The sequence below is a fragment of the Trypanosoma theileri genome (genome assembly GCF_002087225.1).
Source record: "Trypanosoma theileri isolate Edinburgh chromosome Unknown TM35_Tth_5_V1, whole genome shotgun sequence".
Taxonomy (NCBI): domain Eukaryota; phylum Euglenozoa; class Kinetoplastea; order Trypanosomatida; family Trypanosomatidae; genus Trypanosoma; species Trypanosoma theileri.
The window spans coordinates 120,829-147,476 of NW_021639847.1; the positions used below are offsets into that span (position 1 = coordinate 120,829).

The 26,648-nt window shown below is 42.0% G+C and overlaps 11 protein-coding genes across 11 annotated transcripts; all 11 read left to right on the forward strand.

Moving 5' to 3' along the window:
- Positions 1-1,496: 1,496 nt before the first annotated feature.
- TM35_000051450 (glycerolphosphate mutase) lies at positions 1,497-2,348 on the forward strand (the record flags this gene model as incomplete). The annotated part of the gene is made up of 1 exon (XM_029022800.1): positions 1,497-2,348. One exon carries the CDS (start codon positions 1,497-1,499, stop codon positions 2,346-2,348), a length of 852 nt encoding a protein of 283 aa, XP_028885615.1.
- A 275-nt stretch (positions 2,349-2,623) lies between these two features.
- Positions 2,624-3,631, forward strand: TM35_000051460 (phosphoglycerate mutase; the record flags this gene model as incomplete). The annotated part of the gene is made up of 1 exon (XM_029022801.1): positions 2,624-3,631. One exon carries the CDS (start codon positions 2,624-2,626, stop codon positions 3,629-3,631), a length of 1,008 nt encoding a protein of 335 aa, XP_028885616.1.
- A 664-nt stretch (positions 3,632-4,295) lies between these two features.
- TM35_000051470 (zinc finger family protein) lies at positions 4,296-4,877 on the forward strand (the record flags this gene model as incomplete). Its single annotated transcript, XM_029022802.1, has 1 exon — positions 4,296-4,877. The coding sequence occupies one exon, from the start codon at positions 4,296-4,298 to the stop codon at positions 4,875-4,877; it is 582 nt and encodes a 193-aa protein (XP_028885617.1).
- A 699-nt stretch (positions 4,878-5,576) lies between these two features.
- On the forward strand, positions 5,577-7,454 carry TM35_000051480 (uncharacterized protein; the record flags this gene model as incomplete). The annotated part of the gene is made up of 1 exon (XM_029022803.1): positions 5,577-7,454. The coding sequence occupies one exon, from the start codon at positions 5,577-5,579 to the stop codon at positions 7,452-7,454; it is 1,878 nt and encodes a 625-aa protein (XP_028885618.1).
- Positions 7,455-9,579: 2,125 nt separating this feature from the next.
- On the forward strand, positions 9,580-12,159 carry TM35_000051490 (kinesin; the record flags this gene model as incomplete). Its single annotated transcript, XM_029022804.1, has 1 exon — positions 9,580-12,159. The coding sequence occupies one exon, from the start codon at positions 9,580-9,582 to the stop codon at positions 12,157-12,159; it is 2,580 nt and encodes an 859-aa protein (XP_028885619.1).
- A 1,103-nt stretch (positions 12,160-13,262) lies between these two features.
- Positions 13,263-15,575, forward strand: TM35_000051500 (uncharacterized protein; the record flags this gene model as incomplete). Its single annotated transcript, XM_029022805.1, has 1 exon — positions 13,263-15,575. The coding sequence occupies one exon, from the start codon at positions 13,263-13,265 to the stop codon at positions 15,573-15,575; it is 2,313 nt and encodes a 770-aa protein (XP_028885620.1).
- A 1,930-nt stretch (positions 15,576-17,505) lies between these two features.
- TM35_000051510 (uncharacterized protein) lies at positions 17,506-18,747 on the forward strand (the record flags this gene model as incomplete). Its single annotated transcript, XM_029022806.1, has 1 exon — positions 17,506-18,747. The coding sequence occupies one exon, from the start codon at positions 17,506-17,508 to the stop codon at positions 18,745-18,747; it is 1,242 nt and encodes a 413-aa protein (XP_028885621.1).
- A 412-nt stretch (positions 18,748-19,159) lies between these two features.
- TM35_000051520 (uncharacterized protein) lies at positions 19,160-19,771 on the forward strand (the record flags this gene model as incomplete). Its single annotated transcript, XM_029022807.1, has 1 exon — positions 19,160-19,771. The coding sequence occupies one exon, from the start codon at positions 19,160-19,162 to the stop codon at positions 19,769-19,771; it is 612 nt and encodes a 203-aa protein (XP_028885622.1).
- A 487-nt stretch (positions 19,772-20,258) lies between these two features.
- TM35_000051530 (uncharacterized protein) lies at positions 20,259-23,852 on the forward strand (the record flags this gene model as incomplete). The annotated part of the gene is made up of 1 exon (XM_029022808.1): positions 20,259-23,852. One exon carries the CDS (start codon positions 20,259-20,261, stop codon positions 23,850-23,852), a length of 3,594 nt encoding a protein of 1,197 aa, XP_028885623.1.
- Positions 23,853-24,678: 826 nt separating this feature from the next.
- TM35_000051540 (uncharacterized protein) lies at positions 24,679-24,993 on the forward strand (the record flags this gene model as incomplete). The annotated part of the gene is made up of 1 exon (XM_029022809.1): positions 24,679-24,993. One exon carries the CDS (start codon positions 24,679-24,681, stop codon positions 24,991-24,993), a length of 315 nt encoding a protein of 104 aa, XP_028885624.1.
- A 986-nt stretch (positions 24,994-25,979) lies between these two features.
- TM35_000051550 (uncharacterized protein) lies at positions 25,980-26,648 on the forward strand (the record flags this gene model as incomplete). Its single annotated transcript, XM_029022810.1, has 1 exon — positions 25,980-26,648. A coding segment is annotated over one exon (669 nt), but the record flags the coding sequence as incomplete, so codon positions are not given.

Below are 26,648 nucleotides of genomic sequence, written 5' to 3' on the forward strand. Positions count from 1 at the left end.
GTGTTGAAAGAACGAGATCCAGAATAGGGGCCTAAATAGACCACGGATAAGAAAAACGAAAAAAAAAAGAAAAACAAACAAGCCAATCGAGAGAATTCAACTAGATGGTACAATTAGGTTGGAGGAGGTCTTGTGGCTTTCCAAACCTGCATGATATTTTCGTACCAGAAAGACTATTTCTACTGTTTTTATTTCTTTTGATATTCGTGGCTACCGGTAGTTTTCTCTTCACAGAGTCAGGGAAACAGCATCAATAACCACCACCGCCATAACAACAACAACAACAGCTGTTGAGTCTTCCCCCCAGTTTTAAAGAAACTTCTATTGCGACCAAGCAGAAGAAACAATAGTAACAAGAGAAAGAGAAGCAACTCTGCGGATGAGAGACGATGGATGTAATTGACGTTGACATTTCAACGTTGTACGGTATTTTACATGCCATGGTGTGGCGCTACACTTTACAGTATCATATCCTTCTCTTCGGTCTAGTTCTGGATAACGCAATAGGAAAGATGTTTATTCTGTATATATCGTACGTACTTACTTGGGTGGAGACTACCGACGTATGCAATGAATAATAATAGATTGCTATTCACAATATAACCACAGAGATGTATGGGTTTAGAACTTGGCGGGAGATGTAAACAGTTTGTTGTAATTATTTTCAATCATACTTGGAACGTTGAAAGAGGTATATATATATATATTTCTTTCCTGGGTCCAACGCTTTTTCAGATAACTGGTGCGTACAAGCTCTGTAACTAACACAGAGGCTGATTTTCACAGAGACTGCAAAAAGAAGAAAAAAAAAACTTCTGGAGCCTATGAGGATTAAATACCTTAAATTCCCACAAATTTTTATAGCTGCAAGACGGGGGGAAAAATTGCATTTGATGAACAACATTCGGGTTTGTTACCATTAACATGGCGTCTTTTCACATATGCTGGTGTAAACCTATTTTAATAGATTCTCTCTGGAAACTTGATCGTCTTTTCACCACTTTTTTATTTGTTTTCACCTTTCTCTTCCTCTCTTGTATTATTATATTGCTCTGTTCACGTCATTTTTGTTTGTTTGTTTGTTTGTTTTTGTTTTTGTGTAGCAGTGATGATAATTTTCTTTGGATATCATTATTTTTATTTTTTCTTTGTATCTTCCTTTTTTTTTCTTCTTTTCCATATAGGTGTGGGGGTGTTTTTTTTTTTTTTTATTGTTCCTTATATTGAGGAATTGGAAAGTCGATAGTCAACAACAACAACAACAAAAATAACAAAAGTGTAGTGGCAAGAATACAGATAAACAAGACGAAATTGGGTAACGTATCAGAAAAAAAAAAAAAAGAGTTGAACAAAAAAGGAAAGGAAGAAAAAAAAGAGAAGCTGAGAGTACGCGAGTGAAAGGGCGTTCACTTGTTTTTTTTTTCTCTCTCTCTCTCTCTCTCTCTTTGTCAGTGTGTGTGTGAGTGCTTTATTGTGGGTAATTGTAGAGAGTTAGAATGCGATACACTCGTCCTCATGTGATTGAGATACCAAATAGCTGTTGGCTCCCCCGTCGTCTTCTGCTGGTACGCCACGGTGAGTCCGAGGCAAATGTGGATCGCACACTCTACGGCCGTGTGCCGGATTGGAAGATTCCACTCACCACCCGCGGCCGCGCCCAGGCATTTGACTGCGGCCGCCGTCTGCGCAATATCATCAAGAACGAGAAGGTGTACATTTACCACTCTCCATATATTCGCGCCCGCCAGACGTTAGTGGAGGTGCGAAAGAGCCTTGGCCCATCGCAGATACAGGGCGAGCGTGAGGACGAGCGACTGCGAGAACAGGAAATGGGCAACTTTCAGCCAGTAGACCAGATGGATAAGACCTGGGGGGAGCGTAGTGAATTTGGCCGCTCCTACTATCGATTCCCCGGTGGAGAGAGTAGTGCCGATGTTGGTGATCGCTTGTCCACTTTCTTTGATTCCCTTTTCCGTGAGCGGCTTGAGCTGGATTCAATAGAGGCGAGGAGACGCGACGACAGTTCTGTACCACACACCCTACATGGGGAAGATGATCATAATGTAGTTATCATATCACATGGATTGCTCATTCGACTATTCATTGCTCGTTGGTTTCGCGTACCAATGGAGGTGTTTGAGACGATGCGAAATCCACCCAACAGCGCTATTGTGGTATTAGAACGACGTGACTCTGGCCGTATGGTGATGACCGATATTAGTAAAAAACTCTTTGGGAGTGACCCTTTGTTAGAATCAATGAAATTCGACGGTAAAGATAACTCTAAACTGTATCGTCGTTTGTTTGCTGACCTTCCAGGTCATGGAACTCTTCCAAGCGATGAATAAAACTGTTTTCCTTTTTGCCCCTGCGATTTTTTTTTTTTTTTTTTTTAGCTGGTATCAGGAGGATCTGAGCGGGGCAAGCGTTGGTTTTAGTGAGAAAAGGGGTGAAGGATTGCCATTCCATTTCATCCTATCTGTTTTTTTTTTTCTTTAGCTTGCTCTTCCTCTCTGTGTGTGTCTGTGTATTTGTGTTTGCTTCTGAGGCGGAGGCGGGTTTTCTTACGGATACTTGAGAGAAGAAATATTGCAAATAGAAAAAAAGAAAAAAAAAGAGAGAGATGTTTCGTTGGACTCTACAGCTTGCCTGCAGGAATAAGAAACTAAAAGATGTGGGTGGTATACTGGCTGGAGAGGGAAGTACAAAACGAACAGATGCAACTGATGTTTTCGCGAGCGCATCATCTTCTGTAGATTTAGAGAATGCGGCGATTGTCACGCATACAGAGCGTGATAACAACGGCAAGATGTCTATTACTATTCGCAGTGGCGGTAGTCGCCGAGCACCAAAGATTCCAACACAGACTGCTGAGCCGGTGAAGCGTATAATGTTTGTGCGCAGCGGTAAGAGTCTGGCAAATGTGGATATAGGTACATACGTGACAACGCCGGATTGGCGTATTCCAATAGTGCAGGAGGGTGTAGAGGAGAGTTACCGTGCTGGACGGCGTGTAGCGGAGATTGTGGGAAATGAGCCTGTATATTATTACTTCTCACCATACCTGCGGTGCCGACAGAGTTTTAAGCATCTCCTGCGCGGCTTTGATGATTATAGGACAGAGAATCAAATGGAGGGAGAACATATTGTTGGGGTACGGGAGGATGTACGACTTCGTGATGGGGATATTGGTCGATATAAGACACGGGAGGAGGTCTTACAACACCTGCAGGAACGAGAGGTGTATGGAAAGTTTTATTATCGTTTTCCACACGGTGAGAGTGGCGCGGATGTCTGTGATCGCGTTACGAGTTTTCTTGACGCCTTTCAACGAGAGCGTCTTGATTTCCCAATGGACACCAATGTTGTCATTGTTACTCATGGTCAAACCATACGTATGTTTGTGAAGCGGTGGTTTCATCTCACGGTGGATACATATCATTCAATGGTATCACCACCAACAGGGTCTATAAGTACACTAACACGGATGCATCATCGCAGTTGTTTCCGTTTAGATAATCAATGCGTGGAATTGATGGAATTACCGTTATCATTAAATGAATACAATGGGTATAAGTACCGCAACAAACAATTGTTGGGGTCAATGAGTACTGGAGCTCCTTTCATGTAGGTATTATTTGGGATCAATTTCTTTTTTTGTTTTCCATCCTCATTATATATATATATATATATATATATATCTTTTTTTTTGTGTTTCTTCTTCTTTTTCTCCATCTTTATTATTATCATACACTAGCTTGTGTCTTATTTCCTTTCTTTTCTCTTTACTGGGTGTATTCAGTGATATATGAGGTGGTATCAGTGTGATACACTATTATCATCATTATCATCAATTTATCCCTTTCCTTTATCATTTTTTTTTTTTTTTTTTATAAAGCGAGAGAGAATTATGAAATCGGTGAACGTGATGATTGCATGCATTAAGTTTCAAAAAAAAAAATTATAATTTTTTTTTTTTTCTTTTTTGGGGATCGGTTTATTGTTGCGCTCGTATTTCGGGGGTTTGGCTCTTTTGTGCCTCTCTCTCTCTCTCCAACCACACCAAAATACATTTTATCGCAGGGTGGGGGGCATTCATTGTACCTTTCCTTAGGCATATATATATATATATATATATATAGTAGAAGTAGTACTGTTGGTATCAACTGAGGGTAGTGTATTACCTTCTCTCTTGAAACAATTTCTTTTTTTTCTCTTTCTACTCTTTTTTCTCTTTATTTACATTTACTTTTCTGGATACTCTTTACATTTCTGGGGAAAAAGAAGTGTGGATAATGACTCGCTGTGTGGTGTGTGAGAAGGAGTCATCCCGCTACCGTTGTCGTCTGTGCCGTAGTGCCTACTGTTCTGCGGCTTGCAGCAAGGCACACCGCAATCTGGAGAGACCCGACTGCTGCGTGGGACTCCAGCAGCTGCAGAGGGAAGAAGAAGAAGAGGAACAGAAAGATAAACAAGTTTCGCAGTTCCAACAACAACAAGAAGAAGAAGGACAAGAACGACAACAACAACATCAGGAGAGTGGTACAGTTACTCATGCCCCATGCAGTGAGGGATCAGGTGTAAAGCGAACACGCGCTGCTGTTTCGAGTTCCATATATGGGGAGAAGGACGGAGACGGTAATCTCGTCATTCTCGGCGAGGCGCACTTGTCGGCGTTGGCCAACGATGTTAACATTCGCAAGAAACTTCGAACGGAAGAACTGCAGCGGTTGTTGCGTGTTATTGTCTCAAGCCGTTCGTCCATCGATGCATTGGAGGCGGCGATGGCAAACACACCGGAGTTCTTGCAGTTCTGCCACGAGGTGCTGGGTGTTGTGTCTACTACGGAGAGAAATCTAGGCGTGCGGAATCTCTGAGCTTTTGTGTTTTGCTTTTTTTTTTTTTCTATATTTCTCTTTCTTTATTGATGTTTGTTTGTGTGTAAGAGAGAGAAAGAGAGAGAGAAGGAGGGCTTGAGTGGTGTTTGAGAAAAAAAAAAAAAACGGGGATAAGGTGTTGACTCTTGTATGAGTCACATGTCCCTGTGTTTACATTTTGTATTTTACTCCTCTGTGGTCTATCATTTGTGGGAAGCATGAATGCTCACACTTATTGGAAAAAAAAAAACAAAAAGAAACAAACAAACAAGAAAAATTCTCTCTTTTTTCCCATTGTTTTTTTTTTTTTTCCTTTCTTTGGTGCTATATTAAAAGGGGCTAAGAGAAAAAAGACTATATAGTTTCTTGCTTTACCACAACCATTGCGTAGAAGCGAAGGAGCTCCCACCACCCCCGAAGAAGAAAAGAAAAAGAAAACAAAAAGCGTATATTAATTTGTACGAGGTTACTTTGCAGCCGCAGCAAAAACTCGCGGGTGTAGAATTACAGTTTAAACAATTAGATCAAAGGGGAAGAAAGGGGTTTATCAATACGAGCCACAGTGGGAGCACAAAAAGAAAAAAAAAAATAAATAAATCACTTTGTATTGTATACATACGTGTATTTTATCATAATATCTATCTATCTCTCTGGTAAGTAGTTGGTTGAGTGGTGTATAAAAAAAAAAAGTGGATAGAAATGTTTTTTCGTGAGAATGATAGCAGTTCAGATTCCTCTGTGGACCCAGATGAGGTTTCTTCTAGCGGAGGAAGCCTAGCGAGTTCCGAGTCTTATGCCACTCGTGCCTTTGAGAAAAGGATGAGGTTTTTACTGGCTGAAAGTCCTATTGCAGATACTGATTTTCAGGATGGGACTACCTTACCGAATGGTCCAGAGTATTCAACAGATGATGCTATCAGAATTAAAGAAAAAGACATGGTATGTGGTGTTGATGCTGTGGAAGGTGAGGAACAGGTATCATGTATTAATTGTAATGATGGGGCCGATTGGGCATTGCTAATGCGCAAACTAGATAGTGTGGTAGATAGTGAACCAGAGTTTTACGAATATCCATCGCCTGATTCTCTCAAGACATGTTCATCACAACAAACTGCGGGAGGTGAGGCGCCAAGTGGTGATAGCAGCATCACATCTACACATGGGCATCATCATGGAACAAAGATGTTCATTGGTGGTCTCCGCTTTGAGGTAGTACAGTCTGGTAGACAAATGATTAGTTGGATCTTTGAGGTGGCTTGCGGTGTGCGGTTGCCGCCAAATTCTATTCTAGTACACCGAAGGGCAAAAGGAGGAAGGAGTGGTTCACCAACAGGATGCGCTTCTGTATTTGTGGCAAATGAACAGGATGTAGAGAAACTTTTGAGTATGAATCAACGTATATTCTGCGGTGAAAAAGGTATTTACGTGGCTTCATCCGTAGAGCACATGACAGGACTTATTGCTTCAAAAGTTGTTCTTAACGTTTCAGATGGACGCATACGTGGTCCTACACATCCAGTGGTTATTGAACGAGCATACGGCTCCGCTGGAAATCCTGCATCACGTAATAGTATCACTGGTACACCAAATAAGGAACATACTCCATCTGGCCTACCCCCACCATATGAGACTGCTACCTCATTAAATTCAGTTCCAGGAGCTTCACCTCTGCAATTGAGCAGTAATGCTTCATCATTACCAAGTAGTATGTCTATTTCTGTGGGTTTAAATGTTGCATCAACTGGTGATGGAGCCACTACTTCTACTACTACTACTGCTGCTGCTCCCACAGGTGATAATGTTCTTCTTAAACCTACCAAGAAAGTTCCTTATAACCAATACCCAGGTGATATAACTGCGAGTCAATCATTGCAACATATATCAATAGATTTAAAGCGACCTGTTGCTCTTTTTGTCGGTGGTTTTCCTGGAGAAGCAAATCGTGAGTTTATCGCATGGGTTTTTTCTCTCCTTCGCGTTCCTGTTCATCCTACGAACATTACCCTCTATGTGGATTCCCAATCCGGTGAAAAGGGAGGTTGTGCATATGTGCGGGTGGAGGAGAGCGATGTCGCCAAGGCCACCGCCTGGTCCAAACGGGTCCTCTGCGACCCGCACGGGGTGTACTTCGCCGAGTCCCCGCGGGTGCTTCCCGCGTTGTTGGCGGCCCGCGACAAAACCGCCCCGCCGGCGCGGCCGCTCATCATCAAACGAAAAGACACCGGCCGTGGGGTGCCGCGATCAACGGCGTTGCCGATGGGTCCACCACCGCCCTTCCCAGGCACATGGGACCCCACACAACCTCAACAGGTGTTGGGATGGCAGCCCGCCGCACCGGCACGGCCACCGCCGCCACCGTACATGCAAAGTGTCATTATCGGCAATCAAACATATCAGGTGCCGGTGGGGGCGAGTATTCAGCTCCAGCTCGTGCCCGTCATCACAGCACCAGGGATGGCCCCAACGGCGATGCCCATTCAGGCAGCACCGGCGGCAGCGGCCCCACCACCACCACCGCCACCGCCTATGTATCAGCCAATGCCACCACCACCACCACCACCACCATCACTTCGATGAGGAAAGAAGGGAAGATTTGAAAAATAAGAAGAGAGAAATAAGAGCAAAAATAAAGAATAAGTGTAAAAATAAAATAAAAAAAAAAATAATAATTGTGATGATGATGATGATGATGATGATGAAGTGAATATTAATAGTAGACGAAGACATGAACAACGACCTTGCACTGTACGAGGGAGGGGGTTATGAGATGGAGAACATTCCCTCGTTGGCGAAACTTGTGTAAATATATATTTGTGTGTGCTTTTAGTCTGTATTGTTCTTACGCGTTATATTCACTAAAAGAAGTACTGCCATTTGGATCCAAATGTCAAAGAGAGAGAGAGAGAAGTGATAAAATAAAATAAAAAATAACACAAGAAAAATAAAAAGATAATTGCTCGTTGCGAAAAAAAAATTTGTAACCGAAAGTAAAAAAATAAGACATACCCACAAGGGTATGCATATGACCACACGTGGTAATGGTAATAGTAATTGTAATAAGAAGAATACTAATAATCATATTAACAATAGAAAGCATCAACTTCCAGTACTATTTTGCTTTCTTCTTTCATTTTTAATATCACACCCCATTTTTTTTTTTTTCTGTTTTGTCGAGGTGCCATCTTTTTTTTTTTTTTTTTTTTCAGATTCTTCGTTTCTCTTTTATAGTGTATATGCGTACATATCTGTCTCTCTCTCTCTCTCTTTTTTTTTTTGTTTATCTGTGAATCTGTGTGAGATCTTATGGTGTTGTATATGGCTTTGAGCTTTGACTATGTTTTTGTGCTTGTTTTTTTATTCAATTCACTGCATAATTTTATGTAGTTTCCGTACACTTATGCTTTGCTTCTTGTCATTTCAGCGTGTGTTAATGGCAACAGGGTGACAACAGAAGAAGTCAAGTAAAAGAAGGCAATAAGAATAATTGGCAATGATACAAAGTAGGGGTAATAAAAAAATGGTAAAAGAAGAAAGTATCAAGAAGGGCAAAGGAAAACAACAACAAAAAAAAAAGAATATGTATGGGTGAGCAAATAGATAAAGCCAACACTAAATGATAACAATGATGGTAATAACAATAGTAATTAACGGAATACACAGGTATTTGGACGCACAAAGGAAGAAGGAAAGGTAAAAAAAAAAAAAGAGTGAGAGAAAGAGAAGAAGAAATGTGTGTCCCTATACATCTGCTTTTTTTGTCTGTTGAAAAAAAAAAAAAACTTTTACTTTTCCTATATGGGGAAGATGTGCCGGAGAGTGTAAACCCGTTTCAACTTTACACCTCCCTTTTTTGACATCTATATCTATATATCTATATATATATCTATATGTTTGTTTTGGTTTTCTTAATATATTCCTTTCCTTTTCTCACTCTTTGGAAAGAGGCCAAAAATAATTAATTGAGTAAAGAGAAAAAAACAATGACAGCAAAGAAAACAGTAAATTTTATAAAGAAAAATTGGTAACAACTGTATAATTGACAAAAGGAAACGAATGTGAAGCCTAAGAAAAAAAAAAAAATAAACTGGTAAAAGGTGCGAAGAATGTGAGGAAAAAGATTTTTCCTCCCGTTAATGACTGAAGGAAAAACTTCTGCAAAACAAAAAAGTGATGGTAGAATAATGTGTTATTGACTGATAAAAGAATAAAATGAATTTTCTGGAGTTGAGTTTCTGTTTCACTTCTGTTTTACCTATGTTTTTTTTTTCCTTTTTCTTCCTAGGAGAGGTTTTTTTCTTTCTGTAATTGTGACTCACCTGTATATACATATCGATTGTATTGAGAGAAAGAAAGTCAACCTATCTATTGTATTTAACTCTTTCTTTATATCTCTACTTTTGCTTTAATATGAAAAACTTTTCTTTTTTTTTTACTTCTTCTTTTCATTTTATTCTGGTGGTGCGGGTGCTTAGAAGAGGGGCCGGTAAGTGAAGAATATATAATAGAAGTAACAGTATCCTAGGGGGAGGATTTGCAGGGAACTGCAAGAGAAAGATAACGAAAGAAAGAAGGAAAAAAAAAGGAAAACGCTAGACAAAAAAAAAAAAAAAAAACAAAAGAGAGAAGAAGAAAAAGAAGTAGAAGAATCAACGCGGAAATAAAAAAAGAAAAGAAAAAAAATAAGAACACAAGTCGAATAGGAATGAGTATAGAGGTTCACGTGCGTATTCGACCACATGTCTCCAATAGCGTCTGGTCAAGTGCGGAGACGGTGTTGTACAGCACACACAATCCCAACACACGTTATGTGTACAACAAAGTGCATCATATTGGCACCTCAAATCAAACTATTTTTCAAGGCATCGAAGCTCTTGTGCACGCTGGGTTTGATGGCAAGAATGTTACTGTGATGGCATACGGACAGACAGGAAGTGGCAAAACTCACAGTATGAATGGTAATGAATCTGATCTAGGTATTGTACCACGTACAGCAAAGTTGTTACTAGATTTACGTAAGAACTTTCCCGGAACACAAATTGTAATGTACTTTACGGAAATCTATAATGAGTCGGTGAAGGATCTTCTTGAACCACAACGAGGGGAACTTGCACTACACGACGCCCCTGATGGAGGTGTTTTATTTGACAAGAAGTCTGTACCTATTGAAACTATGAATGACTTTGCCAAATTACAGAGTATTGCAGAGCGAAATCGAAAATATGGTGTTACAAATTTAAATGATCACAGTAGTCGATCTCATATGATTCTTACCTTTGAAATACACAGGGGCAGTCGACAAGTGAGTACAATCAATCTAGTTGATCTTGCCGGTTCTGAGTCTGCTTCACGTGCCAATACGGAGGGATTATCATTACGTGAGGGTGGTTTTATTAACAAGAGTTTACTTACACTTGGTAATGTGGTGGATGCGATTGTAGAGAAGAGAACGTATGTTCCCTACCGTGATGCTAAACTGACCCGTATTCTGCGTAATTGCCTTGGTGGTTCTGGAATGACCTTTATTCTCTGCTGTATCCATCCTGGCCAGGAGAACTTTGAGCAGACAGTTTCCAGTCTTCGTTTCACACAGCGTGCGATGCGAATAAAGAACGACCCTGTGATGCTGCTGAATATGCCTCCTCTCTTTACGCATGAGTACAGCCATGGCGCTGCCGATCTTGTGCGTGGGATTCGCGGTCTGTGTGGGTCGCACTACCAGCGCGGCCTGCGGGAGGCGTTCCTCTACGCCGGCGGCACTCTCTCCGCTGCCGTCTCGCAGCACGCGGGCGAAGTCTCCGGGGCGCTGCAGGCGATGGCGACCGCCCAGCGGCTCCTCCTCGCCCACGACCACGCGGTGGCGGGGGAGCGGCTCGCCGGGGGCCACGCGCGGCTCGCGGAGGGGCGGCGGCGGCGGACGGCAGCGGGAGCGGCAGCGGCGGGGGCGCGGCGGAGGGGACGAGAGGCGGCCGCAGCAGCGGAGGAGCGAAAAGCGAAGGTGGCGAAACTCGAAGCGGCCGCCGCAGAGGCCGGAGCGGTCGCAGATACCGCACTTGCAGGGTGGGAGTATCAACTCTACGAGGCGAGACAACGCCGTATTGCACCAGCAGTCACACTGAGGGCGGCAGAGGCAGCAGCGAGGCAGCGGTTGCAGTATGAATGGGCCGTCTGCGTGGAGCGCATCGCCGCAAGATGTGTGCCAGCCATAAAAGCACTCGGACCTATTACACATCCTGTGGCGGACAAACATGCCGTACTGGCGCAGATGCGGCAACGACTGCAAAAAGCACGTAGTGAACTTGCTGACCTTACTGTAGCTCACGATATGATTAAGGCAGATCTCCCAGAGATGCGTCGTGCGGTGGCGGCAGCAGAGGGCAGCCCGGCACCATGTCCAACTCCATCCGCTGCATCCCTTTCCCCACAGCCACGTCCTATCGCTGGTGCCATTGAAGCAGATGCAACCGATACAGAGATAGATAACCGTATTCATGAATTGGAGCGGGAGGAAAAGATTCTCATGTCACGGGCAATGTGTGCAGCCAGACGGGAAAGTACGCGACGTATTCGGGAATCCCTTAGGGAACCAGGTCCCCAAACACCTCCCACAACGCGTTCTGCAGTTCGTCATCATGACTCATCTCCACAGTCATTATCACAACAACATCATGAACAAGAACAATCTAAACATCAGGCTCGGGGAATGTATACTGGGGTAGTAGACACTTCCCCAACGAATGCACGTGGTGGTACGGGTTGTTACTCAAGTCCGCTACCACAACGGAGCCCAACACCACGTACAGCACGCACTGTATTCCCTACAGCAGATATGAGTCCTGAAGCGGAGTCATTGATACCCTCTGATCTGAAAGGGGCATCCCCACGTGATGAGCAGTTTACGGATGGAGTGCGCAGGGCCTTGGGTGTTTTGCGTGATGTGCGGACCAAATTGATGCGTCCTGTGCAAGAGCGACATCGACGGGCTGCCCATAGACCATCTGCAGCCCCCTCCCCCACACCAGAGACAGCACGCTCAGGTTCACGTCGTTGCCGCCGCACGGAATCCCACACCCCACAGGATGATGATGTAACCTTGGTGGATCTGTACATGCGGAAGGGTAATAATTTGAAGGAGGAGGAACCAATTATTGGTATCGCCGCACGGAGGCGTAGAGAAGGGGCACCAGTGCGACCAAACGTAGAACGTGCACTATGGCGTCTGTCGCTCTCACCAGCCACCCTTTCAATAGAACCAACAGAGCGTAGTCGTTCTCGTCGTCGCTGAGTGGAATATTTTTGATGCTACTTTGTTTTGCATTTTTGGTTTCTTTTTTTTTTTTTCTTTTATTCTTGTCAAGTTTCTGATTCTGCTCCCGGCATGTTTCCTTTTCTTGAGTAATTAGACCAAGATACGATATATTTTTTTTTTTGACGTTTTTTATGTTAAAAAATAACGTCATCTATTACCTGGAAATATTCTGCATGCCTAAGGACTGAAGTTGGAGGTAGACCGAACAATGTGTGTTTTTCTTTTCTTTTTTTTTTACTTACTTATAATGTGTTTCCCCTCAACCTTTATTTTATTACCCCTTCTTATTAGATACAAGAGAGAGAGAGAGAATGAGGAAGAGAGAAAATAAAGATCAGTGCAAGAGGATACACTTCTTCTCTGATTTATTTTCATCTTTATCATGTCTTTTTTTTCACCTACAATTAGATGCATTCCCTTCTTTTCCCACTTTATACGTATGTATGTTCTTCTTTATGTGTGAATACGTCTTTATTTTGTGTGTCACGATACCAGTATAAGCAAAGTGAAAAAACATGAAGAGCATATGAAATAAGATCTGAGTGGTGGGGCAATAGAGAGAGAATAAAAGAGAAAAAACATGTCTTTCCGGAGTTGAAACGGAGACACAGTAGAAATTTCCCTATGATTCTTTTGTCAATAATTGTTTATTTTTGTTATATGCTTCCTCTTCCTCCTTTTTTTTTTTTTTTCTTCTTGTTTAATACTATACTGTTGTTGTGTGGTATTTCCTCACGAAACCTCCTGAAAGTTAATAGTAACAACAAATAAAAACAACCACCCCAAAAGGGAGGGGGTAAATAGAACTCATATCAAAACAAAACAAGAAGATAAGAGAGTCGTCAAAGCAAAGTAAAAGGGAGAGAGAAAGAGAGAGTTCTACGGTATTCCCGAGGTCAAGGAAAATACTGTGGAACGAGACAAAGCAAACAAACGAGTACGTATATTGGTGCGAGTGAGAGAAATAGAGGGATAAGAGAATTATTATCAACAAGACATTATTTCCTTACTTCAGAAGCAAGAAGAAGAAAAAGAAAGAAAAAGAAACAAAAAATAGGTAAATAAAGGAAGTATCACATATGCCTCAAAAAAGAAGGAATAGTGTGAAAACAACGGTGGAAAAGTTCATACGGAGTGTAAATGTTGCACCTGACTGCCAAGTTGAGGCCTACTTGTTGAATGCTGATCGTGAACTGATAGAGAAGTTGGGGCATGATGTCCGTATAGTAGAAATTAATGGGGATATCGTGACCGATAGTGGTGAACTTCGTGAATACTTGCTTTCTCACGATGGCAATACAGAAGTTAATGTGGTATATGAACATATAGATGAACCCTCAGACTGTGTGAATATTGCAAACAGTGTGAATTATGATGGTAAACCTAGTATGATTGCCCCACAACCATCCTCTGATGTTGTTGTGGGAAATATTATGGAAGAAGAACCGTTGCCAATTCGACGACACCGATCACCTCATCAAACCCCTATGTTTCAGAGATCTCCTGTTTTGTCGTCGCATTTGAGTGTAGGGGCCAGTCCTGGACAGGAAACCGCAAAATCGTATGGTGATGATGAAACTATATCAGTAGCTTCATCCAGTGAATTTTTATCAAATGTAGCTGACCGTGGATTACAAGAGACTGGAACGGATGCACGTTATTTACCCAAGGGAACTACACCACCTTTGCTAGAGTTTGAAAAGATACCTACCCCTATACAGACGGATGACATATTTCGTTCTAGTGGAGCACGACTATCGGAACCCTCTTGTAATAGCACACTACGGCAACGTTTTATGCGTGCTATAGATTCTGTCGCTGTTGGTGCATGTATTATTTGCGTCTGCCAAGATGTAAATCCAATTGCTGAGATTGAATTGATTGCTATGACAATGCAAGCTCCATTGGTGACTATAAATCTTGGTGTTAAACTGCGCCAAAGACCAAAACCAGAGGTTTTTGCCGAAAAGTTTAAGTCTGCCATGCATGGAGGGGTTTGGTTTGTCGTCTTGAATGCACATAAGTCTATTGGTACTTGTCGTGTGCTTGAAGAACTTTTAAAGGATGCTGAATCTCGTAATTATGAAGGGTTTAACCCTGCTTCAAGAATTATTATCTGTTTGGAACCACATCCACATTTTCCACGTTTTCTTATAAAAAGAGCAGAGGTATTAAAGGTACAATGTGCGATATCATCATTATCATCAGCATCACAGTCATCATTTTCCCTTGCAACGTCAGTCTCTCGGAATCGACTTGTAACGGCGGAATCGTGGTGTTCACGGCGGAGTTCTAATCTTAGCATGGGTGGATTTTCTTCTTTAAGTGCTGGTGGTGGAACCCCTATTGCTGGCGATAAGAAACGTAAGGTACGCATTAATGCCACTGTGGATGTAGTAGACATTGCCCCACGTGAGGTTGTTGCCCCTCCGCGTGAGCGATCTTTTCATGTCAGTGGTAGTGTCGCACTTCGAACTGCCTTTGCTGGTATAGCTGGTGATAAATTTCTTTGTGTGGCCTCTGCTGGTGAAAAGGGACGATTTGCCGTGGGATCATCCATGGGAAATGTTTACTTTGTGGATGAACTTGGAAATTCCCTCATGCAAGCCCATGCCCATGATACCTCTATATGGGATCTCAGCTTTAGTGATAAGTTCCACTTTGCCACCGGCTGCGAGGATGGCAGTTGTATTGAGTGGTCCTTTGACTCTGGCGGCACAGATAGTGCCGTTCTTGTTCCAACCACATTAACATCACTCGGTAGTGATGCCTACAGTGTTACTTATGTGTATGGCTCTAAACCATCTCCGCTGCTTATTGGTGGATTAAGTCACACACTCTTACTGAGATCCACAGATGGAACGGCGAATAATATAGAAATCTCATCTAATGCACAAGTAATGGATACATTCCCAAGTGGTCCAGTGGTGCTTGTGGGGGGAAGTGATGGTTCTGTAACGGCCATTGATACAATGACAGCGACAGCTCTAACAAGATTTAAGGAACATGCAAGGAAATTACCAGCACTTACAATACGCAATAATAACCACTTCTTCACAGGCTCTTTTGACAGTAAGATTCTTTCTTGGGATTATCGAGCCCCACAGCAGATAACAGGGGAAGTAAACGTTGGTAATACACCCACAGCATCACCTATGCATACACTTAAACTGAAAAACTACGTTACTGGGCTTCACGTGGATGATGTTCATTTGGCAGCAAGTGTTGGTGAGAACTTATATTTGTGGGATGTACGCAAACTAAGTGAGGTACTGGGCGGTTATCCACAAGCCTGGAAAGGACTCACACGCGGCTTACAAGTAAGCAGTGCTGCTCAATGCGTAGTGACCGCCTCGCAGGATGGCCATGTACGTTTCTGGAGTTTTGTGTAGAGTAAAAGGATCCAAAGGAAATAAAATAAATAAATAAATAAATAAATAAATAAAAAACACAACAACAACAACAAAAATGAAAATAATAAAGATTAGAACTGTGGTGTGTATGTGTGTGGGGTGGCGATGACTGCGCGTGCGGGTGTGTACCCATGTGTACTAGTTTGGCTGCAGAGATGATTCTTCATAAGCGAGAAGGACACATAAACACCACCATCATCATCATCATTACATTCGGTTCTTATTCATGCAATGTGTGGTAATAGTGAGAGGAGAAGAAGGCCAAACGTAAAAAAAAAAGAAAAAATAAACAAAACAGAAAAGCAAAAAAAAAAACAAACAAATAAAAAAAACACACACCAAAAACAGCAATAACAGAAAATCTATAGTAATTGTATTAACAATGGCAGAAAAAATGTTCTGATAACTTGAATCTGAGTGGAATTCTGCATTTGCTATATCTCTTTCTCCTATTCTACGGTATCTGTAGATGTCATTTTTTTTTTTTTTTTCTCTCTCTCTTTCCTGCGTCCTCTTTTTTTTTAAAAATTTATTTTTCGCCTCTCAAACAGACTTCCCCTCTTTTTTTTTCTCCTTATATCTTTCTTTTTTTTTGCTTTTGCTTTTACATAAAATATGTTACTTTTCTCTTGCTTTTCTATTTGGGACATGTCTTTTTTTTATCTCTTTTTTTGATCTGACATGATCCTTCAGCTATTCCTCTCACTTCTGTTTTTCTGCACTACATCAATTGGGCTGCAGCGAAAGCGAAAAGAATTACACACAAAAACAAATGTAGAATGTTTGATGTACATGTTACATGAGTGTATATATATACAGAGAGAAAGAGGGAGAGAGAGAAAAGAGAGAAAGAGTCATGTGAACACACAGAGGTATGTGTATGCGTTTATGTACGTATGTGTCTATAGAAATGATCACGAAAAAAAGAAAAAATAAATAAAAACACGATATAAGGGATAAGAAGTGAAACCATGGGACGAAAGTATATATATATATATATATATATATATATGGTTTCAATAAAAAGCATGAGATTGATCCATACTTTATACCTGTTTTTTTTTTTTTTATTTATTTCCCCCCGTCTCTCCTTCTTTCACTCAGCCACTCCTTAGAGCAGTGTGGGTATGGGCCTCTATTCACATACAGACACCGCACAGTAATATATATATATATATATATGTGGGGTACTGAGAAAAGAAATGTAAAGTGAGGCGAGAAGCAGAAAAGAGAAAAGTATGTGAAAGTACGTTCATTACTGTGAACAACAACAAGAATGAATGACATTCAATGAAAATTAGAAATAAAAAGAAAAAAGAAAGAAAAGGTTGCGTTACAGCAAAATTGTCATGAGCATTAATGATCCTTACCGATAAATAACAATACAGAAAAGAAAAGAAGAAAAGCATCGAACGTTTTTTTTTTTTTTTAAGTGGAAAGCGAGAGAGTTTTTTTAGCGCGACGTTATCTTCAAATGAGAAGAAAATGAAAATCTTCATGTGAAAAGAAGAAAGAAAAGCGCAAAAATTATGTTTAAGAAATAGTTCTTGTGCCGTTTGATTTTTCATATAATATGTTTGTAATTCTTTTCTTTTTTTCTTCTTATTTTATTAACGTTTCACCCATCTCAGTTATCTTCACTTTCTTCAAAAACACATCTGCGGAAGCAAAAGAAAAAAAAAAAAATGAATGGAAGGCCATCAATTCTTTTTGTGTTAATGTTTTTTTTCCCCCTTATCTTTTTTAATTCTCTTTCTTTTTCTTTTTGTCTTCATCTTCTATTAGGCTTCTTTTTTCTTTTTTTAATCCTTGGAGCGTATCAGCTACTGCAATAGCGCTGATCAAGAAGGAAAAAAGAAAAGAATTATATAGAGTCATATATATATATATATATATATATATATTATGCATGACAGCATTACCGGAATCACTGCAGGTTAATGATCATCTCGAACTCTTTCTGAAGAATAAAACTGCGGCTGTGGCTGGAGATGAAAGAGAAGTGGAGGTTGGATCTGCTTATTGTGATCTCTCAACGGAGACACAAACACTATCGCATCTCTTTGATAGACTTATGGAGAAATTAAATGAAACACGACGGGAATGCCGTGCGGATCGCATTGCCCTCACCAGAGAGGTGGAGACACAACTGCGCGATATTCGCACATCTGCTGTGACCACTCGAAGTCAACAGGAACAACTGCAGCGGGAGATGCGGGCACTGCAGGAGAAACTGCAGAACGCCGCTCTTCAACGGGCCTCCACTATTCGCAGCAGCACCGATCGCCTCGCTGTGCACACACTGGCGAAGACATCGCAACAACTCCGCCGGGATGCGCAGCAGGCACTCAGTGCGGTGGAGTTGTTGCGGACCGCCGTCTTTCACGACCGCCTCACGCGGGAGGAGCGGCAGAAGTGTGAGGACGAAGAGGACGCGGAGATGGAATTGCGGCTGCAGCACACAGAGACAACCACCGCAGCCCTCCAACGCAATTTACGCCGATTGCACGCGGAGAATCAACAACTCACACGACTGCTGCAGTCCATCGTGGGAGCCGTGCGGGGGCTGGAGCCGCAATTGGCCCAACAACAGCGGCAAGTGGAGGAGACAAGAGAGGCATTTCATCGACTGCGGGCGGCCCACACACGACTGGAGGGAACAATGGAATCGCTAATACACCACACTGAACAGTATAAGGCCTCACACGATGCGGTCCTGCGCCGATTGGAGAAAAGTGTGAAGGAGTTGGAGCAGCAAGTGAAAAAACAACAACAACAACAACAAGAGGAGGAAGAGCGGTATAGGTATGGTGAAGGAAAAAGGATGAATCTTATCACTGGTAATGTGAGTAACAGTAGCATTAGCAACAGTGCCAATAAGAAGAAGAATATGAATCCTAACAATGACCGCATTGAAGGAGGGATAATAAATGAGAGTAGAATGTGGCAGCAGAATAACTCTGGAGTGATGAATAATGAGAGTACAAACCGTCCGTTGCAACAACGTTTAGAACTTTTCTACAGAATTTACAACCCAGATAAGATTCCCTCTATTGCGACTATTATCGAAGAATATATGGGGGCTGAGGAGGAACTCATGGCAGCACTTGAAGTGCACTATGATGCTTTTGGTTTTTTTTCACATTACTAGACACGACCACAAAAGTATCAATCATCAGTGTTGATGATATCTTTCAATACAATACGCAGGACACATGATAAGTATGTGCGTCTTTGTGCAAGGAAGAAAAAGAAAAAGAAAAGAAAGACAAAAGTATCATTGTATTTTATTATTATTATTTTTTATTTTTGGTATATTTCGTTGACTCTTGTCTTTTCGTTTGTGTTTTCTCTTGTTTTTTTTTTCTTTTTATTACTCTTTGCGTCCATATCACCTTTTTTTTCTTTATTTTCTCGTTCACTTCTAGTTTTTTTCTTGTTTTTTTTCTACTAAACCCCTTAGGCAAAGCACATACCCTTATCTATATCTATCTACATCTATACATCTAATATATCTATATATCTCTATATCTATATATATAAAAAAGAAGGTAAAAGAAGAAATGACCAATGAAGACGTTATGCCGCGTGTAATTGTCTTTGACCTTGACGGCACGCTGTGGTCACCGGAGATGTATCAACTCTGGGGAGGTGGCGGCAGTCCCTTTCGGATAGATACAAACGGTAAAGAAAAAAACCACAGCCACAGCAGTGCTGCTATTGATAAGGCTGGTACGACGGTAAGCCTTATTGGTGAAACTCGCACACTGCTGCAAGAGTTACTAACAGATCCGAAATGGCGCAATACATATTTGGCTGTTTCTTCCACTTGTGATGAACCGCGATGGGCAATGGAGTTACTGCATCTCTTTAAGTTTACAGATAGGGCGGGGAACCAGGTACCGATGCTCTCACTATTTGGGGATCTTGTGGAAATCTACTCTGCGAACAAGGCACAACATCATCGGACTATATTGAAAAAGGTGCAGAAACTAGATCCCAGTATTAAGGATGACTTCTCACAGTTTATCTTCTTTGATAATCAGACAAACAATATTGAAAGTGTTCGTAGTATTGGAGTCTCGAGTGTGTACTGCCCAAGTGGTCTCGTGGGTGGAGTCTTCGAGAGAGGGATTAAAGAATGGCGAGAGAAGCAGAAGAAATCTACTCTGTGATGACCTTTTCTTTTTCTGCATTACCCAACCCCCATCTCTTAAACTTTATGCTACCATTGTTGTTTTTTCATCTCTCTTTTTTTACTCCTATAACCATAAAAAAAAATATTCGCTCGTAGGTCCCTGATATCCACAAACCTTTTTTTATTCTAATAATTCTTGTTTTTTTTTCTTTTTCTTTTTTTTTATGACTGAAGAGATGCCTCTTCTTTTTCTGACACCTTAAACGCCGAGATTTTTTACTTGTTCTTGTAATAATATCTATTATCTCTCCTCCTCTTCCTTTTTTCTTTTCAACTTGCGGGGCTCTTGTGTTCAGTTTACCAAAAAAAAAAAAAAAACAAAGAAGTAATACAGGAGCAACAAGAAGGACAACAAACAAACAAAATATCAGCGGAATCAAAAAGAAAAGAAAAAAAATACACATAGATTAACAAGACACAGGTGTGGGTGACACCGGCGTCACTGGACCATTATTGAAGAGGTAATGGGACGCTTCCTATTATGTGTGGAAAGTGATGTACGTGAGGTGAATAGTCTTCTTGCATTTCACAACGTCCATCCGCAGGTCCGTGCAGATGTGCAACGGCGTCTACAGCGACTAGTCTACCGCGTGTACGAACACGTGGGAACTCTCGAGCCCGGCTACGGTGAATCCCCACACGATATCTGCGCTGCCATTGTTCGGGATGTCGTGCATAACACTGTGCAGAATGTCATTCCGCTGGTGGAACTCGCAGCGGAGGAGCGAAACGCCGCGGCGCTGCAACAACGCACAAGAGATTTAGCGGAGGAACTGCGAGTGAGTAAAAAGCGGTGTGAGGAACTGCAGGATTCCTTCGCACGATTCCGCAAAGCACATGATTATATGTTGTGTTGTTACTTCCGAGAGGTGTTGTTGCTGCGGTATCAGTTGCGTGAGGCCGTGGCCAAGCGGCGAGCCTCGCAGGCCCGCCTGCAAATATCGCAATTAATACAACCCGCCGCGGCCGCGCGGAAGGCCTCATTGGCCATGCGTGAACCGAAGATTGTGGAGATGGTGGAGGGTGCGGCCGCGGCCTCAACGCTGCTGGCTACATCCGAGTCCGACTCGCTAAAGGAGGGAGGGGCCTCGTCTGGGAGTTCTCCCGTTATTGCTGTTGTGGCCGCTGTTCATCCTGCCGCCGCCGCTGCAGCTGCTGCTGCTGCTGCTGGGAATAATACAAATGTGAATACGACGACTGGCACCAGTGGTACAATAATAACGACTCCTACTCCTACGCCTACGACGATAATGGCAACAACAACAACGACGACAACAACGACAACAACAACAATGACGACAAATGCTACGGTTACGATACCACAAGCAGCACCTGTATCACATTTTTCAGTGGTGAATGAAGCGGCAGGAGTAGGAACCGTTGTAGCCATATCAGGTGTATCCGCCACTTCAGCCGGTTCAGGCAATTCAGCTGTATCCACCATTGGAGGAAAGGCAGTGATTACAACAATACAAGCAACAGAAGGAGAAAAGGGAGGTAAAAGAGAAAAGTTGCGTTCTGTAAAGACGGTTGGAACACAAACTGCTAATAGTATAGGGGATGAAAGTGTGGATGCTATATTTGACTATGAAGATTACGTACGACAGTTGCAATTGCGTAAAAGTCGTCAGAGAGATCCTGGATCATCTGAAGGTGGTTACTTAATGACAGCTGATATGGCGGCCTTGGAAAAACGTCGTCGAGAAGAGTTGTCTGGTCTTCGCTATAAGCAAAAACAAATGCAGCGTGAGCAAGAGTCTGCAATTGCGTCATTGAAAGCCAAATTACGAGAGACTGAGAGATCTAGTGGCTCTGCATCAAAGTTTACCGCAACACTTCGACCTATTAAGGAAGAGTTATTAGATGAACTCGGTGTGATCTTTCGTGGTATGCGGCGAATGCGAGAACAACATTATGAAGATATGACACTTTTGAAAGAAGCCGTACGGGTTATACAGGTGCGTGTGGATCAGCTATTGTTGTTTCTCACTCTCTACGCGGATGAAGTGGGAAGTATTGCGGCCCAACTCGGAACAGAGGAGGGAGAATTGGAAGGTAGTAGAACAGCTGCACCTTTTGCAGAGGATGATCCCTGTTATCGGCGTGTTGTTCTTGACTTCTTTGCCATTCCATCACTGACATCAAGAGCATCATCCTCAGTAGCAACAAATGATTCGGGTGCCACACAATCCACATCCGCAAGATCACCAGTACCCTCAGCAAGGGAATCACTTTCAGCATCCATACGAGAATTTGCTGCTATTAACGTGGATGAAAACACAGAAGATCAAACAAAAAAGAAAAAGAAAAGTAAGAGTAAAAGTGGTAGCAATAAAACTGGGGCTGGTGAGAATGGGACTGGTACTATTCCTAACGCAAATTCTCATCTTGTCTTTGGTAATGATACTCCTTCTGATGCACGACGTTATTGGTCAAAGAATGCTGTTACTATACAAGCCACACAAGCTTTCGCCGCACTTCAGGCAGCTGCCCTTAAACTACGTAGCAACAAATCTTTATGGCTACAACAACAACAACAACAACAACAACAACAACAACAACGACGAAAAACAGATGCCTTGCGCACCTCCGCAGTAGAGTTTGCCTCCGTTACCAGTGGACAGCTCTCGAACACGTTTGAGAGCATCAGTAGTATCTTTGACGAGAACGATGTAGATATGTTTACATCTCGCTCACGTGAAGAAATATTGCGTACACTTGTGCAGCTACGTATGAAGCGTATTGCCGCTCGTGCACGCTATCGCACACAACTTCGTCTTCTCAAAAGGGCCGCAGAAAACGGACAAGATACCGCTAGTATGCAAGATATACTATATCAAGCATGGCAACATGAAAAGAAGGTAGAAACTATTACCCGCGTAATAGATAGGCTACTAAGTCTCTTGGGTCATTCTCAAGGAGTAACAAGTGAAAGACACACATTCTTTACGAAAAATCTCGGTCTATCTCCATATCTAAATGATCCATTCCAAACGCGTAGTAGTGAAGATGATGTAGTGTATGTGCCTGTTCCGGTGAAAGCAGAACACGCAGGTGAATTATGTGCTACACTAGCCTCTAATCAACCTGGTCACGTTGTATTTAATGGTGAAATCATTCCCATTGCCAGTGTTATGTATGATAATCGTTCTGGTGTTCTTCTTAGAGGAAGATCAGCGGGATCGACGAGAACAGAAAGACAAGGAGGCCGGCGTCGTTTAGTTCCTTTTCACGGTACCGTAATTGATTACTATCGTGGGGTACAACTAGGACGTCCATTACATGATCATCAAGGACCATTCTCTGTTATATGGGACCCAGAAGTGGAATCCTTTCTTCTTGGAGAAGATGGAAATGCCGCGCGAAAGGCCATACTACAACAACAAGAAGAAAGACGCCAACGAAATATTCATCTAACGACGATTTTAATGCCTGCCCCATTACCAGAGACCGAAGAGAGTGAACCTCCTCTTATGCAAATGGCCCCATCTACAGTAGTGGCTCCACGCAGACCCCCACAGGAGATGCGGCCGCCAAGCCCAACAGCAGTGATGTTCACAGAAACAACACCAGCCATTCTCACTTGTGGTCCTCCACCGTCCGCTCGACTACCACCATGCGCTTCTTCAGCAGCAACCACTACAACTACCACAGCGAGTAAAGATCGCCAGGTCCGTCTTGCGGTGATTCAGCCAAAGAAGGAAGATATGGATTTGATGCGTATTGAGTCTTTATCAGCACGACGGGCTGCGGGTGGGGCAGTGAATGTCATTCCCACCGCAATGCCACCCGTTAAACGTGTTACTGTCACAGCCACCAGCAATACCACAACGGCATTATCACGTCTTAAGAATAAACAGCACAAACAACGCCAGCAACAACAAAAGAAGGAACAACAACAATCCCAACAACAAAAAGTGGGAGGGGCACAAGAAAAAGAACTTCCAGTGTTACATTGGCCTCCCTATGGTGGAGAGTCAACACCTATGGCGGGTGAACGTCTCATGCGAATGCGCTTTCCGCGCTTTATCCCAGTTTCACCATCACACTCTGAGTAAGAGAGAGAGAGAGAGACAAGAAGGCATCAGTGTGGTATTTCGTGCAGAAAGAATTAAAAAAAGTCAGTTTATTACCAAATACATACACGTGGGAATTTTCCGTTCAAAAAAAAAAAATAAAAATAAAATAAAAAAAAATGGAATCCCTTTGAAGTTTATTTTAGAAAAAAAAAAATGAATGTACGACTCTATAGCCGGTGATAGTTTGTATATGAATTCTTATTCTATTTTCCCTTTTTTCCCACTTGCTTCTATACAATATTTTATCATTTTTTTTTTTTTGGATGTACACAAGAAGGAAAAGCTACACAATTGGGAGGGAAAAGAGAGTTACAGTGTGGGGACGTGTCAAAAGACACGATGATGTTCATACCATTTTCAGTTGTGTACTGTCCTAGATACCGAGTTTCAACGACTTTTTTTTTCCTTTTTCTTTTTTAATTTTTGGAGAATTTGGAAAGGGGAAAAAAAAGAAGTATTGGAAAGTATATATATATATATTGACGTCTGCTATACAAACTGATATAAATAATTAAATATATAAATATATAGAGTTACACAATTATATCAGATTGGGGATGCAAATGTATTTTTTTTTTCTCTTTCATTTCTCACCTTTTTTTTTTCTTTAAATTCTCTTAAGTGAAGTTTACGTGTCTCTGTGTGTATATATTTGTCGGATCTCCTGTGGCTTACCTCGTTGCCTTTGAAAGAGGCAAGAAGAACAAAACAAAAGAAAAAAATAGAGACACATATATATATATATATATATATATATATATATATATATACAAACAAAGAAAAAAGAAAAAAAAGAAAGAAATTGATGTTTGCTAGTAAACCCCTCACCGTAGCGGAGGCGGAGCGGGTGTGTCGCTGGTACTTCCGCGCTGGTTTCGCCGGTCTGCCGTTGTTGTGGTTTGCGGTGTGGCTTTCCTTCCGCCGCCGTGCGGAGTCGAGTGCTGTGATTGCGTGGTACACCACCACTTCGCTGTGGCTGAGCATTATCGCCGGCCTGCTGTTGATTGCATGGTACGTGGGGGCATTGCTGCTGTTGCCGAGATCGAGTGCACTCTTTGTGATTCCACCCTTCTCGGATGTCTGGCAGTCCGGCTACTATGCGGTTTCAACACCACGATGATATTGCTGGTCATACATTTTCTTTATTTTATTTTTTTCTTTTCTTTATATGTGTTGAGGTGGTGTAGTTATCATCATGAGTGGGTGGGAGATGTGTCTTGTACAATCGAAGATCTGTGTAGTATACTTCTTTCTTCATGGATTACCAATGGGAGATGTTTGTTATTGTGTTTCCTTTTTTTTTTTTAAAAAAAAAACTATCCCTATATATATGTATATATGTATAGAGAGATATACATCTATATATACATTCTTTCTTTTTCTTTTTTTTTTTTTATTTTTCTTTCTTTAGAAAAAGAACCTTTTTTTTTATTTTATTCTTCCTTTGTTAACACAGAGTCATCAATACAATATATTTACATAGAGCAATCTGAAAGAGGTTGGACGCGTCCTCGCTTGTAGAGTATCTCGAACGGTAAAAAAGAAAAGGGAAAGAAAATCCCCATACTGAAGTGAGGCAATTGCTAAGCAGGCAGACAACAGAGAGAAAGAGGAAATCAAGGTAACCTCACACGACGAATAGAGTGAAAAGAACGATAACACAATCGTACGTGGAATTCTCATAACGATTGAAAAACAAAAACAAAAAAACAAACAAACAGCCAGGGAAACCATAGTCACAGATTTCAAGGCGAAAACAAAATAAAAAGAGACAGAGAAAAGGGGGAAAACTTCTGGCTTCTCAGCCTATTTGATAGAGGGATACACAAATATAAGCAACACACACCCACATACAGTTGCACCAAGAGGGAGAAAGAACCTTCTTTCCCCATTAGTTTTTTTTTTCTTTTTCTTTTTTTCTTTAGGTTATCATTATTATCATCACTGGTTGACGTGTTTTTTTGAAAGCTTGCGATAAGAATGGCAAAGCCTTACTTTTTGGAACTACAGATTTATGGGTTTTGGTAAACCAAATTCTATTTCTTTTATCTTTACAGTCTGCCTAACAGTAAGTTTCTGAAAAAAGTAAGTTTACAAGGAAGGAAAATGTTGAGTACGACTCGTCCCTCTTATTCATCAGTAGAATGGAGGACATGCACACAAGCATTCAAAGACTTTGTGTGCCACAACGGACCAACAGCGTTTACATTTGAAATGCGACCATCGCACGCTCCCCATTTAACTTATACCGTCGAAGGTATGTTAACCTTAGAACATGATGCACTCAAGATACGTACAGGGGAGGATCACTGTTTGGACTGGGAAAATTTGCGTACCTCCATAATTAGGTTTCACATGCCGCGAAACCAAGATTTTCTACAGGCCTTTGAAGCAGCACGAGCGCAATTCAGTGCCGAATGGGCATTACTGGAGGAGACAGAGTCATTATTATGCCAGCAGTACGAGGGCATGCGTGCCCAGTTACAGGACCACACCTTCCGGGTCCAGCAGGATGCAAACATGCAAATCCAGCAAATGCAACAACAAATGGCCCAGTTGTATCAAGAAGCCGCAGCTGGCAAAGCGTACCAGCAAGAGTTGGAGACGCATATCAATCAACTCCGGGCAGAATTGCAACAGAAAGACGCACAAATCATGCAAACTCAGTCGCACCTGGCGTCCGCGATCGAACAATCACAACACCAAGGACAACAGAATGGTTCTGGAGAAATCCAAAGTCCCGCACCTCAGATTCCCCGACAACACGACACCACT